Genomic DNA, 17,009 nt, shown 5'->3' on the forward strand with positions numbered 1-17,009 from the left:
ACGTGGACAACTGCAAATACCTATGTCTGGTTAGACTGTAAACTCTCCTTCCAGCGTCACATTAAAACGTCGCCAATCCACTAATTAAATCTAGAAACGGCTTCCTATTTCGCAACAAAGCATCCTTCACTCATGCTGCCAAACGTACCCTCGTAAAACTGACCATCCTACCGATCCTCGACCTCAGCGATGTCATTTACAAAATAGCCTCCAACACTCTACTCAACAAATTGGATGCAGTCTATCACAGTGCCATCCGTTTGGTCACCAAAGCCCCATATACTACCCACCACTGCGACCTGTATGCTCTCGTTGGCTGGCCCTCGCTTCATATTCATCGCCAAACCCACTGGCTCCAGATCATCTACAAGTCTCTGCTAGGTAAAGCCCAGCTCACTGGTCACTATAGCAGCACCCACCTGTAGCATAAGCTCCAGTAGGTATATCTCACTGGTCACCCCCAAAGCCAATTCTTCCTTTGGCCGCCTCTCCTTCCAGTTCTCTGCCACCAATGACTGGAACGAACTGCAAAAATCTCACTCACTAGCTTTTAGCACCAACTGTCAGAGCAGCTCACAGATCGCTGCACCTGTACATAGCCCATCTGTACATAGCCCATCCAACCTCATCCCCCATACTGTTATTTATTTTGCTCCTTTGCACCCCAGTATCTCTCCACACTCATCTTCTGCACATCTATCACTCCAGTGTTTAATTGCTATATTGTAATTCCTTCGCCACCATGGCCTATTTATTGCCTTACCTCTCTTATCCTACTTCATTTGCACATGCTGTATATAGATTTTTCTACTGTATTATTGATTGTATGTTTGTTTACTCCACGTTTAACTGTGTGTTGTTGTATGTGTCGAACTGCTTTGCTTTATCTTGGCCAGGTCGCAGTTGCAAATGAGAACTTGTTCTCAACTAGCCTACCTGGTTAAACAATTTTTTAAAATTAAAATAAAGACAGATATCTAGGTGAAAGGTGCTTAATAGAAAAGCCAAGTCAATCTACATACAATACTTCATAATGACAAAGCAAAAACAGGTTGAGAAATGTTAGTTAATTTATAAATTAGGCAGCAATTACAGCATTGAATTTTCTTTGGTATGACACTACAAGCTTGGCACACCTGTATTTGTGAAGTTTCTCCCATTCTTCTCTGCAGATCCTGTCAAGATCTGCCATGTTGGCTGGGCAGCTATTTTGAGGTCTCTCCAGAGATGTTCGATTGGGTTCAAGTCCAGGCTCTGGCTGGGCTACTCAAGGAAATTCAGAGACTTGTCCCGAAGCCACTCCTGCATTGTCTTGGCTGCGTGCTTAGGGTTGTTGTCCTGTTGGAAGGTAAACCATTGCCCCAGTCTGAGGTCCTGAGCACTTTGGAGCAGGTTTTCATCAAGGGTCTTTGTACTTTGCTCCGTTCATCTTTGTCTCGATCCTGACTAGTCTCCCAGTCCCTGCAGTTGAAAAACATCCCCACAGCATGATGCTGCCACCACCATGCTTCACGTGCCATGTTTTCTCCAGACGTGACGCTTGGAATTCAGGTCAAAGAGATCAATCTTGGTTTCATCAGACCAGAGAATCTTATTCTCATGGTCTGAAAGTCTTTAGGTGTTTTTTGGCAAACTCCAAGGGGGATGTCATGTGCCTTTTACTGAGGATGGCTTCCGTCTGGCCACTCTACCATAAAGGCCTGACTGGAGGAGTGCTGCAGAAATGGTTGTCTTTCTGGAAGGTTCTCCCATCTCCACAGAGGAACTCTGTCAGAGTGACCATCAGGTTCTTGGTCACCTCCGTGACCAAGGCCCTTCTCCCCCGATTGCTCTAGGATGAGTTTTGGTGGTTCAAAACATCTTCCATGTAAGAATGATGGAAGCCACTGTGTTCTTGGGGACCTTCAATGCTGCAGAAAGGTTTTGTTTATAACCCATCCCCAGATCTGTGCCTCGACACAATCCTGTCTCGGAGTTCTACAGACAATTCCTTCGACCTCACAGCTTGGTTTTTGCTCTGACATGCACTGTCAACTGTGGGACCTTATATAGACAGGTGTGCACCTTTCCAAATTATGTCCAATGAATTGAATTTACCACAGACTCCAATCAAGTTGTAGAAACATTCCAAGGATGATCAATGGAAACAGGATGCACCCGAGCTCAATTTCAAGTCTAATAGCAAAGGAGCTGAATACTTATGTAAATAAGGCATTTGTTTTTTTAATTTAAAAAAATTAGCAAACATTTCTAAAAACCTGTTTTGTTTCTATTTAATCAATTTAAGAATAAGGCTGTAACTTAACAAAATGTGGAAAAAGTCAAGGGGTAGGAATACTTTAAAGGCACTGTATCATGTCAACCAACAACTGTAAATCCTCAATTTTCTGTGACATGGTTTAAAAAATTAAATAAGATTTAATTGTACCATTTTCATAGTTCCTTACTCATGATGATTAATTTGTGTGTACCCCTTTAAGAGCATCCCATGATCAGTAGAAGGAAAAAAATGAAGGCCCCATGAAATGGGTCTTGACTTTGGAATGGTTTGGGCTAGAGACGAGTGGTTTTCAGCATTGTAATAGTGCAACCACAGACACAAAGCAATGCTCTGTTTGTTTCTATGGCAGAGGCTAGAGCTAAGCCTAAATCAGACTTGCCTGCGCCAATGGTTCTCAGAGACTAAGTAAAATGATAAAATAACTTGGCTTGTGATGCGCGCCCCTTTAATTAAAGATGCAACCCTTTTCAATTTTAATTTAAAATGACCCAAATCTAATACCTAAATCTAAGTGCCTGTAGCTCAGGACATGCATATTAATGATTGAAATTTGAAAGGAAACACTTTGAAGTCTGTGGAAATGTGAATTTAATGTAGGAGTATATAAAACATTAGATGCGTTTTTTTGTACCATCATCTTTGAAATGCAAGAGAAAGGCCATAATTAATTATTCTAGCATAGGCACAATTAAGACTCTGGCCACTAGATGGCAGCAGTGTATGTGCAATGTTTTAGACAGATCCAATGAACTATTGCATAACTATTCAAAATGTTGTATCAAGACTGTATCAAGGTTTATTCATACATTTTAAAGTTCATAATTGTGCCCTCTCCTCAAACAATAGCATGGTATTCTTTCACTCTAGTAGCTACTGTAAATTGGACAGTACAGTTAGATTTAAGCTTTCTGCCCATATCAGATACGTCTATGTCCTGGGATTTTGTTTCTTACAAGCTCATGCTAATCACATTAGCCGTTAGCTCAACCGTCCCGAGGTCGGGACACCGATCCTGTATTAAACTATACAAATTTTACATCAGCATGAGCGCACCGGACTTGAAACAACGACACAGATGTTACCATGCTCCCAAATCAAAATGCCATGTTAATTCCACAGGTCATGTTTTTTTTTTAAGTGAGTGTTAAATTAAAAAAAAATCAAGATTAGGAAAAGTTTTGCGGCACACCTGATTGAAAACCACCGCTCTAGAGATGTAGATCTATGGCAAAGTTAAGACCTCCGGGTATAGTGGGTTTTATCGCATTAACAGCCAGGATGAGGGCCCTAGAAGTCTGCTACATGAAACTACAGTGGGCCATTAGACAGGAGTCAAAGGCTCCTAAATATCTACATGCGTCATGTCTCTGTTCGCCTTAGTAGACAATCAAGGATTCAGATCTGGACTGAATTTACAATATGGTACAAGACAAAGTTGGGTAATTCATAGATGTTTATTTTCCCTGAATCCCAAACCACTCAGGGTCAAAGTGCAACACAGCCCTCTCAGTTCAAGGCAGGAAGTGCCTTAATTAATAACGTTATTAATTAATAACGTGACAATTTAGCCCCCCCCCCTCCCGGAGCTTCACAGCTTTCGCCGTCACCACTTCTGAGAAAATCGTTCCAATCTATAAATCATTGCGAGGAAGCGATTAGAACACGCCACCTCTCCATCGCATTCTTTCTGGCCATTACCCTCAAGACCGGCTGCCTTGTCAACCAAACCGATGGAGACGTGAACGACTAATTACAATCATGATCACCTCTGGAGCATTCATAACTAGAGATTATGATATTAGGTGACAGGGTGCACCGATAGACAAGCAGAGGCACATGTTTGTGTTCTTCTGCCCATATTGATTGATAATGTACTAACACTCGGCAAGAGACGACACCAGTGGGGAAGTTTGAAAACGTAGTGAAGAGTCGCATGCAAAACCACAGGTTCCTGCTGTTCCTCTCTGTTAATTGATAGTGATCTACTTTTACCAAGGGCGCAACTTTGTTTAAGAAGTGGGGGGTTGACATTATTATTTTTAATCCAGTCGGATAAACACTCCAAACTGCTTACCCGACCGCTTGGAGGTGCCTGCATGGTTCTAAAGCACACCCGTACCTTGTTGTGTGTCACACTCCAATTATAAAAACTGGGGGGGCAAAAATGCCATTTCAGAATGTGATACGGACATGTGGTCCCCCCCCCCCCAGTTCCCAGTGAAAGTTACGCCCCTGACTTTTACAATCGTTGACATGATCATCTAAAAAGGAGGTTGACGACAGTCACACGTTCATTATAAGCAGGCCTTACCTATGCTTTTTGATGGTGGGGGTGGCTTCTTGGGTCTCTGAAAAACAGAAAGTAGGTCAATGTGACAGAGGACTTCTCAATCAGCTACAGTAGCACTCGTTAGTTTAAATATCATCAGACTCCCAGCAGATGCACCATGATGGCCAACAAGCAGAGAGTGAAAGAGCACTTTAATGCTCCACTGTATTCGGTTTAACATTCAGGGAATATGTTCAAAATGAGAGTACGTAGTGAGGTAACAGGTCAAGCCTCTTTCTAAAGAAAAGCAACCCAAAATACCTGGAGTTACACAAGCTGACAAGTCATAATGTACTGACAGGACAATAATAAGGACAGCCAATAGGCTTATTTAAGCATAGATAACATTTTTTTATTAAGACGTCGGAGAGTCTCTCTGCATCTAGCTACTTGAATAGGCGCTATGGCAACAAAGAAAGGTGCCCTGGGTTTAACGGTTTGTTCAAAGGGACAATGTGTTCATGTTTTTTCAGTGACCCAACTACATTTCTTTACTTTGGCTCAGGTGCATCACGTTTAACAAAGAAGAATGTCAGGGTTGGTTCAATCATTGTTGGTTCTTGTTCATCAGTTTCTTAAAATTCTTCCTAATTCTTGTTATTCCTTTCTGCCTGGCTTCTGTAATACATACAAACATGTTTCGACTTTATTCTTACCTGATACATCTCCAATTTAAAACAGTACATCAATCGAAACACAAGGCTTCGAGTGCCACAGATGCAGATAACGCTGCAGCTGTTCCATGTAGTCAGCCTGAGCAACGCACTGTGCCGAATCACTGATCTACAAATCAACTAACACTTTGATCCTGAGTTAGAAAGAATCAGGCCCATCAGTGTGTGAGAGTACGGAGGGCTGAGGAGTGACACCGGGCCTCTAATGCTGCTGAGGCAAGAGCATCAGTCAGAAGAGAAGCACGTGCTCCAAATGAAAATAACAAGCAATTCATTTTCCGTTCTACAATGATCTTAAAGTCGAGATCTGCGAAGGTTGAAACAACGCCACTTGGTCTCCCCAGGCTCATGCATTTATTGTTTTGCTTTTCTTTTTGAAAAGGAGACGAGTGTCCAGCCAAGAATAATCAAATAATCGCAGCACATCCTCTATTTGCTCTGCTTTGTTGTTTGATGACAACTTCCATGGCAACTGTCCTCATTAAGGCTATATCTGAGAGCCAAACTGTGGTAGCTACCACCAGTATCTAATCTGAGAGCTATAAGTGATGTGTTTTACATGCTGTGGTCACGAGGGCCGCAGCATGAAGAATCACAGGGAATGTGGGACTTTACATTTTCTACACATTAAAAAGAGTGTGAAACTGGGAAAATATTTAAATAATAAAAACAATCTTCACTCTATTTTACTAGGATGTATCCTGTAACAATCCAAAAACTGGGGCTTCTTTATAACATGCTCACAATAACAACCTAGAAATAAAGAGAGAAGAGAAAGTGAGAGACTGGCCTGACCGCCTCTCTTAATGGAGAATTGTTCATGTCTGCCCTCTACTGAGCATCTAGCAGAACCGAGAACATAAAGGGCAACAGGGAGATCCATTATGGCGCAAGAACTTCCTAATGCTCTGGACCAGAAGGCTGTTCACCACCACTGCTGCTTGACCTCCATATGGTGAGGCAGAGCACTATGGTCTCTCCACCGGGCCGTGACAACAACAGCAGCCACTGTGTGGGCCGGGGAGGCGACAGAGTTAATAAACAGGGACATTGAAGTTCAAGTACCAGGAACTTTACTTACAATTAAAAGGAGTATTTTAGTCTGCTCTTAAAAGAACTTCCCTGAAATTCAACCTTAACATATTCAAATAATTTAGCTGGAGGATACTCACAAAAGTGATATTTTGCACTTATCTTTAAACAGAACAGCTGTGAGGGGGCTTAGCTAGAGACAAGATCAACACTGAGAGCTCAGTAACTAGAATGCGTAGAAATATCTAGAGAAAGCATCATTTCCCGTCTAAAGTGTATGATGACATAGGAGACTCCTGACAGAGACCCCAATCTGACCAGTCAACAGAACATTCCCAGGCTACCACTCTCACTAGACTTGCTCTCCATATCAAGGGAAGAGTACCACATGATTTCCGTGAGCATACACCAACACCATGTACTCTAACACAAGCATGTGGAAAGCCCAGCCTACCTCTTCTGCTTCCTGCTTGGGAGACAGTTTGACTGATCCTCTTGATGTGGGAGCCGGCTGCAAAATAAAAGGAAATACTTTACGTTTTAATAATGAAACATGTATGATCATTACACAAATGACTGACTTTACATATAGGCTATCTAGGGATAAGACCACTAGGGAACACATACTGTATGTGATCTGGAGTTCACTATTTCTTTCATCATACCTCTTTGTCTGCGTCTGACATCACAGCCACAAAGTTGTCAGGAAAAACTCCCTCTTTACCTCCGATCTCCCCTCTCCACCACCCCGGCTCCCCTGTGTCCTGAAACATAACCACTTTACTGGTCAAGCATTTTTCAAATATTACCATGAAAAGGCTAGGATAAAATAACATAGCAAAGACTCCTAAGGGAGTCCCAAGTGGCGCAGCGGTCTAAGGCACTGCATCTCAGTGCTAGAGGTGTCACTACAGACCCTGGTTCGATCCCGGGCTGTATCACAACCGGCCATGATCGGGAATCCCATAGGGCGGTGCACAATCTGCTGAGTGTCGTCCGGGTTAGGGGGTTTAGCTGGGGTAGGCCATAATTGTAAGTAAGAATGTGTTCTTAACGGACTTAGTTAAATAAAATACAAATAAAAGAAACAGGAGTCTGAGAAAGTTTCCAAATATCTGCATCAGGCCATTTGGTAATCAAAACAAATTCTCTGAATAAACAATTATGTATTTGATTCAATATCATCAAATTCAAAATCAGCTTCAAAACTGATAAAAGGCATCTGTGGAGATTCCTACAACCTCACTTCATATTAGACATCACATGTAAGTCTGCTTAATGGACACTAGATGGCACTTAAACATGATTAATCCACAGCGAAACGTGATCTGTCATAATGTGTCTGCCTTAAATAACAAAACATGACTCAAGAGCCACCTCGTAACGGTAACTCAACCTCTACCATATGGCCTAGCACTGTCTTGGCCACGTTCCCAGTCATGGCACTCATGCTCTTCTTCAGGGTGTAAAATTCAACAGGGACCCAAGTCTCTGGCCAATGTCAAGGGAAGCTAACTGCAATAGATCACTTATTTGCTACCGTGACAGCTTCCTACCATCCCGCTGCTTCTTGCTCACAGCATTCACCTACAGATGAAGTCAGAAGTTTACATACACTTAGGTTGGAGTCATTAAAACTTGTTTTTCAACCACTCCACAAATGTATTGTTAACAAACTATAGTTTTGGCAAGTTGGTTAGGACATCTACTTTGTGCATAACAAGTAATTCATCCAACAATTGTTTACAGACAGATTACTTAATTTATAATTCACGGTATCACAATTCCAGTGGGTCAGAAGTTTTCATACATTATGTTGTATGTACCTTTAAACAGCTTGGAAAATTCCAGAAAATTATGTCATGGCTTTAGAAGCTTCTGATAAATTATGTCAATCAGCCTAAGTCAATTGGAGGTGTACCTGTGAATGTATTTCGAGGCCTACCTTCAAACTCAGTGCCTCTTTGCTTGACATCATGGGAAAATCCAAATAAAATCAGCCAAGAACTCAGAAAAAAAAATTGTAGACCTCCACAAGTCTGGCTCATTCTTGGGAGAAATTTCCAAATGCCTGAAGGTACCACGTTCATCTGTACAAACAACAGTTGGCAAGTATAAACACCGTGGGACAACGCAGCTGTCATACCGCTCAGGAAGGAGACGTGTTCCGTCTCCTAGAGATTAATGTACTTTGGTGCGAAAAGTGCAAATCCCAGAACAGAAAAAGGACCTTGTGAAGATGCTGGAGGAAACGGGTACAAAAGTGTCTATCCACAGTAAAACGAGTCCTATATCGACATAACCTGAAAGGCCACTCCGCAAGGAAGAAGCCACTGCTCTAAAACAGCCATAAAAAAAGCCAGACTACGGTTTGCAACTGCACATGGGGACAAAGATCGTACTTATTGGAGAAATGTCCTCTGGTCTGATGAAACAAAAATATAATTGTTTGGCCATAATGACCATCGTTATGTTTGGAGGAAAAGGGGGGAAGCTTGCAAGCCGAAGAACACCATCCCAACCATGAAGCACAGGGGTGGCAGCATCATGTTGTGAGGGTATTTTGCTGCAGGAGGGACTGGTGCACTTTACAAAATAGATGGCATCATGAGGCAGGAGAAGCAACATCTCAAGACATCAGTCAGGAAGTTAAAGCTTGGTTGCAAATGGGTCTTCCAAATGGACAATGACCCCAAGCATACTTCCTAAGTTGTGGCAAAATGGCTTAAGGACAACAAAGTCAAGGTATTGGAGTGGCATCACAAAGCCCTGGCCTCAATCCTATAGAACATTTGTGGGCAGAACTGAAAAGGCGTGTGCGAGCAAGGAGGCCTACAAACCTGACTCAGTTACACATGCTCTGTCAGGAGGAACTTATTGTGGGAAGCTACCCAAAACGTTTGACCCAAGTTAAACAATTTAAAAGGTAATGCTACCAAATGCAAATTTAGTGTATGTAAACTTCTGACCCATTGGGAATGTGATGAAAGAAATAAAAGCTGAAATAAATCACTCTACTATTATTCTGACATTCTTAAAATAAAGTGGTAATCCTAACTGACCTAAGACAGGCTCTTTACTATGATTAAATGTCAGGAATTGTGAAAAACTGAGTTTAAATGTATTTGGCTAAGGTGTATGCAAACTTCCAACTTCAACTGTACTTCACTAGGGAAGAATAGACAAGCAGGGCTGGAGAATGTGCAGTAAGATGGATGAGGACAATCAGTACCACTATACTTGGGTCCGGTCCGGGAAGTGAGATGAACACACTGAGGAGAACGCACTGGGATGGACCATGTTGACCAGGATCAAATAGATAACTCCCTGTGTTTAGATGTGTTGTAGCTATACGCAAACAGGCACATTTTCCAGGTGTATAGTGTAAACATGTGGCTGGGAACAAGCCTATACATCCTCTAGTAAACCCTCTCCCTTACAAGTGGGACAGTTACGTAGACTGTTTTAAAAGCTGTTTGGAGTAGTAGTAGCTTTAAGCTTTTCAACGGAGTATTGGCTGGGCCACAGGCCAGCAGCTGGTGCTGGTCCGGGTGGCTTTACTTACCTTACTCAAAATCTGTATGACGTCGCCCTCTTTCAGTGTCAGCTCATCTTGGTTTGTGGCTTCAAACGCAAATGTGGCCTTGCAGTATTCTTTTACTGTGGGGGGGGTGGAGAGGAACAATACTGTTCTTGAGAAATGCAGTCATTCACCAACAAAACCGACAGAATAAACAAACACATCCAATAAGAGTCAAGTTCTCCCGAGTGGCGCAGCGGTCTAAGGCACTTAATCTCAGTGCAAGAGGCGTCACTGTAGTCCCTGGTTCAAATCCAGGCAGCATCACATTCAGCCGTGATTGGGAGTCCCATAGGGCGGCGCACAATTGGCCCAGCGTCGTCCGGGGTAGGCCATCATTGTAAATAAGAATTTGTTCTTAACAGACTTGTCTAGTTAAATAAAGGTTAAATAAATAAAATAAAATTTTAAAGTGATGGATGTGTTAAGTTTATTCCTAGTGATACCGTTACGATTGGCTAACCCTAAACCTACCATTGGCTTTAAAAGTTGAACACTTAGGAAGCACAACATCCCACACCACATGACAATATATCCCACTTGAACCTCAATGTAAGAACAACATTTTACAATCACAATTTTAAAAAACACCATAAATGTTGTGCTATGATTATCAAGTGTTGGACAATGGTCCTTACGGGCATGACAAAACACACCTATTGTACTCTCTGAGAACATAACACGAGATGTCAGTTTGTGTTTAAGTCACTTCTAATCATACACCCTGGGACCTTTACCCTCCCCCTTACCTTTTGCTTTGCTGTCCCCCTCTGCTTTCTGTGAGTCTGTCACGTTGGAATGGGCGGGCTTTGCGGCAGATGGTAATAATGGGATTGGCTAAAATGAAGCAAACCACAGATGGATTTACCGACATGATTGGATGCACAGTACAATGCTCAGATGGTCCCCACCAATGAGAGACTAGGCATGCCTGACCGGAATGAACACTGAGCACAGGGTCATCAGCGGACTCACCGATTGGTCAAAAGACAGTGTGTTAGTCAGCGTGCAGGTCAGTGTTTGTGAAGAGTATGCCAGTCTGCTACAGAGTATGTCATATGGGTTATATGACTTAAGCTAAAACATAGACCAACATCAGGAAGCCTTTGTTAGTTACTGAGTGAGCAGACAGATAAGTGGTAGAGTCAGGCAGGCCTACGCTTATTCGGTGTTTTGTCTCAGCTAAGGTGAATGTCCTCTAGATTATGAGTAACAAGCTGTTGAGTCACGAGAGAGCAAGAGAGCAAACGCAAGCGAAAGAGAGTGCGAAAAAGAGAGCGAGCGCGAGCGAAAAAGAGCTCGAACGAAAAAGAGCGCGAAAAAGAGCGAGCGCGAGCGAAAAAGAGCGCGAAAAAGAGAGCGAGCGTGAGCGAACGCGAGCGAAAGAGAGCGAAAAAGAGAGCGAGCACGAGCGAGCAAAAAAAAGAGCGAGCAAAAAAGAGCGAGCACGAGCGAGCAAAAAAGAGCGAGCATGAGCGAGCAAAAAAGAGAGCGAGCACGAGCGAGCAAAAAAGAGAGCGAGCACGAGCGAGCAAAAAAGAGAGCGAGCACGAGCGAGCAAAAAAGAGAGCGAGCACGAGCGAGCAAAAAAGAGAGCGAGCACGAGCGAGCAAAAAAGAGAGCGCGAGCGAAAAATAAATATTGCCCTCAGATACGATGCCAGGAAACTAGGTCAGTCAGAGTGAGCGAAAGAGCAGAGAGCGAGCGAGCGAAAGAGCAGCGAGCGAGCGAAAGAGCAGCGAGCGAGCGAGCAGAGAGCAGAGCAGAGGGGGAGCGAGAGAGCGCAGAGGGGGAGCGAGAGAGCAGAGGGGGAGCGAGAGAGCAGAGGGGGAGCGAGAGAGCAGAGGGGGAGCGAGAGAGCAGAGGGGGAGCGCTTGAGTGGAAAGTGCCAGAAATGCTGCTACTGATGGATTGACTGTGTGAACGACAGCGTAATGGAATATGCCATGTTGTAAGCTGTGGGACAAAGACTGAACCAACGCTGCCATGAAAGAGAGAACAGGGAGAAGGAGGGGGGGTGAGAGAAAAGTTTCAGAGGGGGTTGAATGGAAGCTAGAAATTGTCAACTAAACCTAGAGTGTGCTATTAGCGGGACTATTAAGTTATCACTATCCATGCAAATTAATGTGACTAATTATCCGAGTGTGCTGCTGTAGTTGGTCTCCCTCAGATACGCTGAAATATCGCCCTCAGATACAACGCCAGGAAACTAGGTCAGTCAGAGGGAGCAGGGAAAATGCCTGCCTGCCATCCAACCAAAATAAAAAATAAAGGCTATCAGCTGGGGAGGAGGAAAGGTTGATAAAGATACCCAGCCCACGCTGCATCACTTCCAACCAGGACTTAAACAGTCACCACAACACTAAACAATGCTGACTGGTGGTCCCCATACAGGAGCATGTGTAATGGTGGCTGAACTAGCGCTGGGACGATAAACCTGAAATGATCGACACCGACCATTTATCGTGGACATTTTGCTAATATAGTTCATTACAAGAAATAACTTACAGGGCCCTACTAGAGAAATGTGAAGTTAGAAATGAAATAAGTTTGCTAAGACGGGTGATAGTTAATGGGACAATTGATAACTACAAAATTCAAAGTCTTAGTAGTTTTAAGGGTAATATATAAAAATAAAAATAACTGGTACACATTGCTATAAACTTATCGTTCAATTTATCTTAACTGTGCAGTCAGTTTATCTTGAAATGTATTTTTGTTCATGTCACCCAGCTTTAGGCTGAACTCAGAATGTTAGTTAATGTAAAACAAGCTCATAAACCAATAATATCCAATGTAAACCTACCATATTACTTTCACCAGCATTGGTTTCAATTGCATTCCAGTTTAAATACATTTCTGACTTCAGTCATATGACCCTGAGTAAGTCAACACGCCAACCATAAACATTCTTCCTATTGTTATACTGTTATGCAACAGACGGTTGGGAACCTTTGGAAACTTAAAAAAACATTCCCGTCTTCCTCGCAACTGTGAATTGGTTCTCAGAGGACTTCAGTCTATTTGAAGGGGAAGCGCGTATTTGAGCCTTATCGGAACCTGTTGAGGTGCACGACACCTCGTGAGTAACATCTCAGACAGACATCTCTGAGCACCGGCTCAGCTCACTTACTTTGTCTTTCTTCTCCTCTCCCTCTGTGCTGGGCAGGCGGGCCCTTAGCTTGACCGAGCCTTCCCTGAAGATGTCCCCAAAGCCCACCCCCCGGATCTTCTTGGGCTGGGTGATCACTCCATTGCCTGGAGAGGGGTGGGTGGGGGAGGGGGGGAGCAGAGCTTCTTTACCACTGGCGTCTGTGGGAAGGACACAATGCGTGAGGCGAAGAGAACAAAGCAAAACGTGCAGAAACACGTGCATTTGTGTATGTACACACTTGTGCATGAGAAAAATACACAAGCTAGGCCCCCCCCCACCACACACACACACACTAATGGTGTGCAGGTCAGCTGTTTGTTCACCCACACCTGCTAATAACCCATCTGAAACCGCCTGACTATATGTAATAAAGTGATAATCTGAGGCCCTCAGTCAACCATAACCTACAAATATAGAAAGGGGAGGGTCCAGGATTTTTTTGGGGGGCCTGATTTAGATACGTTTCTGCTTATAATCTCCGCCATTTTGGTAGGCTGTGTTAGTGAACTTGTCTATAACTAGATACAAGTAGCTTGTCTTTTGTCATCATATGTAGCCCTAGAAGACTAAATAAAGCCTTGCTCAACAGAATAATATAATAGATGGATAGAATGAATGCTTTAATCCAGTTGACATTGGTAATGTTCTGTCACCTTTCGTGGAGCAAAGAAGCTTAGGTACTGGGGAGAAAATACAATAAACCCCCCCCCAAAAACATTTAAAAATAAAATGAAGAAAAAAAAATATATATAATACAAAATAAAAATAATTCAGGAAAGATTCTCTGTGCAAAATGTCATCAGTTTGACAGGTTTTAAGAAAAAAGAAAGCTGTGAAAATGACGTGTTTCTGATAAGATTTCAGTTTGGCTTTGATGCATATTTTATGTGGTCGAAATACTATCCACTCTTATGATGAAGGCGACACCTCTACAGATGGTATCTAACTGAGCATTGCATTCTCTCAAGATGCAGAAAGAAATACATCATATTTCTCCACACCTGTGTATCATTTTACTGCCAGAAATGCTTAACTCTGCAGGAGTTAATATTAGGGCTATGAGAGATTATAGACCTATAGTCAGTGTCCAGATTTCCATTTAACCTATCGAAACTGTGGGCTACAGTTCCCTTGACATGCAATAAGCCTATTTGATGTCCTGTCTTGTGACTGTCGAATTTGTATTGCGCCTCACAATCACCACATAACATAGCTGGCACTGATGTCCTCTTTTACCACGTCACCAAATATTTTCCAAACATTTACCTGTGGTAAACCCAATTGATTGGACATGATTTGGAAAGGCACACACACCTGTCTATATAAAGGTCCCACAGTTGACAATGCATGTCATGAGGTTGAAGGAATTGTCCGTAGAGCTCCGAGACAGAATTGTGTCAAGGCACAGATCTGGGGAAGGGTACCAATAGATTTCAGTGGCATTGAATGTTCCCAAGAACACAGTGGCCTCCATCATTCTTAAATGGAAGAAGTTTGGGCCACCAAGACTCTTTCTAGAGCTGGCAGCCCGACCAAACTGAACAATCAGGGGAGAAGGGCCTTTGTCAGGGATGTGACCAAGATCCCAATGGTCACTGACAGAGCTCCAGAGTTCCTCTGTGGAGATGGGAGAATCTTCCAAAAGGACAACCATCTCTGCAGCACTCCACCAATCAGGCTTTTAAATGGTAGAGTGGCCAGACGGAACCCACTCCTCAGTAAAAGGCAAATGTCAAAGGACTCTCAGACCATGAAAAACAAGATTCTCTGGTCAGGTGAAACAAAGATTGAACTGAATGACAAGAGTCACATCTGGAGGAAACCTGGCACCATCCCTACGGTGGCAGCATCAAGTGGTGGGGTTGTTTTTCCAGTGGCATGGACTGAGAGACAGATCGAGTGAAAGAAAAACAGAGCAAAGTACAGAGAGATCCTTGATGAAAACCTGCTCCAGAGCGCTCAGGATCTCGGAAGGTGCTCCAGTCTAACAGGACAACAAAACCTAAGCACACAGCAAAGACAACGCAGGAGTGGCTTCGGGACAAGTCTCCGAATGTCCTTGAGTGGTCCAGCCCTGACTCGAACATCTCTGGAGAGACCTGAAAATAGCTGTGCCTGACAGCGCTTGAGAGGATCTGCAGAGGAGAATGGGAGAAACGCCCCAAAAACAGGTGTGGCAAGCTTGTGGCGTCATACCCAAGAAGACTGGAGGCTGTAATCATTGCCAAAGGTGCTTCAACAACTGAGTAAAGGTACTGAATACTTATGGAAATGTGATATTTCAGTATTTTTTATACATTTTCAAACATGTCTAAAAACCTGTGTTTGCTTTGTGAATATGGGGTATTGTGTGTAGATTGATGGGGGGGGGGGGTAATGATTTAATCCATTTTTGAAATAAGGCTGTAACGTAACAAAATTTGGTTAAAAGTCAAGGGGTCGGAATAGTTTCCGAATGCACTCATCTCAACAGGTAGGCTGTCGCCGTCTCTCATGTAGACACAATCATTTAAACACAAAGGCCTGGAGATTCAGCCAAGAAGCTACATTCTTTAGCAGCACTAACTTGTTATGACACGCTCTGCTTAAACATGAGTCACGCCTTCATTACTGAAGCTCTGCCAGCTCCACAATTACCGGCTTCATCTGTTAAGTCATTTGTCTGTCCGTCTGCGTTTGTCTCCATCTCTTTGACGAAGTTGGAGGGAAACAGTCCTGATTTGCCATTCATGGTTCCACTCCACCAGCCTTCCTCCACCTGGAACAACCAACCAGAAGCCAATGAATACCTGATCACCTTAGAATAAATGCTTCATAATCACCTTATGATAATATAATAGACCTTATCATAAATCACAACAGCCTAAGATACTATTAGCTGTCACAATTTGCATCCAATGTAATGGTAATATGTAAACAGAATTAAAATTATCAGAGAGTTAGAGATCATGGCAATTCTCTTTTATTCTCCAATGCAAAACTTAACCTAAAATAAAAAAAAAAAAAAACTACAAATCAACTCTCAACAGAACAATGAGTGTAACAAGGAGACATGAAATAAAGCACAGGTAAGGAAACCCAATGCAGGAAAGTCATTACGAGCAGCGGAAATAGCTCAATGCAGGGCAGTGTAACGAAGCACTAGCCTTACCTCCTCATTGATGTCGATGATATCCCCTATCTTCAGCTCCAGCTCATCCTCGTTCTGGGGCACGTATTCAAACAGAGCCCTGCACTGCCGCTTCTTAGGTTCTGCAACCACAAAAGACAGGAGTCTGAGAAGACTGGGAACACCAGTTACACCAGTCTGCTCAATGGGCCGCCTCAAGGCTTCAACTTCCTGGACGCACGTGTGTGTACCCTGGTGTCCTGAGGAGGGCAGTAGTGATGGGGGAAAACATCTATACAGTTCGGGATATTATTTTTGATGCTATCGTATCGTTTTGACAATATCGCAATATTCTTTTTGAGCTAGTTGGCTGTAACTGCACAAAAACTCCCAATATTTTTCCTTCACAGCTTGTTCTCCATCTTTTTAAATAGGGAGCCAATTAGTTTTCAGCACTTTTACTTCCATGACTGATCAAAACTAGTTCTCATGGCTCTCTTGTCCCTCTGCAGCAGACATATGGTGAGCAATAGGTTTTGACCATGGAATCGCAATAAAATCACAGTATTGAATTGCAATACATATAGAATTGCCATTTAAGTATAGTCTCCCGGGGTCCTTGGCAATTCCCAGCCCTAGAGGGTGTCTGAATCTAAGAAGTGGATGAGAATACTCCCCTCCTGCAAGAAGCACTATGCGACTGTCAGCAAGGTGTTCCTGTGGCAGTTCAAAGCTGCACAGAGGGGATGTGTCCCAATAATATCTCCTTACTCCTGAAGTGTACTCTCATTCACCACTTCCCACAAATCAGTTCCTTTCAAATCAGTGAATGGAAGTGAACAAGTGCACA

At 43.1% G+C, this 17,009-nt stretch overlaps 1 protein-coding gene across 2 annotated transcripts in view; it reads right to left on the reverse strand.

Moving 5' to 3' along the window:
- cd2ap (CD2-associated protein) overlaps positions 1-17,009 on the reverse strand; it is an 83,446-nt gene that overhangs the window by 24,138 nt on the left and 42,299 nt on the right. For both annotated transcript variants that reach the window (XM_029631475.2, XM_029631473.2), the window contains exons 4-11: positions 16,202-16,302; positions 15,688-15,808; positions 13,030-13,208; positions 10,646-10,733; positions 9,882-9,976; positions 6,982-7,080; positions 6,771-6,827; positions 4,593-4,629 (exon numbers count right to left, since the gene is read on the reverse strand). In XM_029631475.2, the coding sequence (XP_029487335.1) occupies positions 4,593-4,629; positions 6,771-6,827; positions 6,982-7,080; positions 9,882-9,976; positions 10,646-10,733; positions 13,030-13,208; positions 15,688-15,808; positions 16,202-16,302 (777 nt within the window). The remainder of the gene's footprint in view (positions 1-4,592; positions 4,630-6,770; positions 6,828-6,981; positions 7,081-9,881; positions 9,977-10,645; positions 10,734-13,029; positions 13,209-15,687; positions 15,809-16,201; positions 16,303-17,009) is intronic.

Source organism: Oncorhynchus nerka, linkage group LG24 (genome assembly GCF_034236695.1).
Source record: "Oncorhynchus nerka isolate Pitt River linkage group LG24, Oner_Uvic_2.0, whole genome shotgun sequence".
In the NCBI taxonomy this organism is placed as follows: domain Eukaryota; kingdom Metazoa; phylum Chordata; class Actinopteri; order Salmoniformes; family Salmonidae; genus Oncorhynchus; species Oncorhynchus nerka.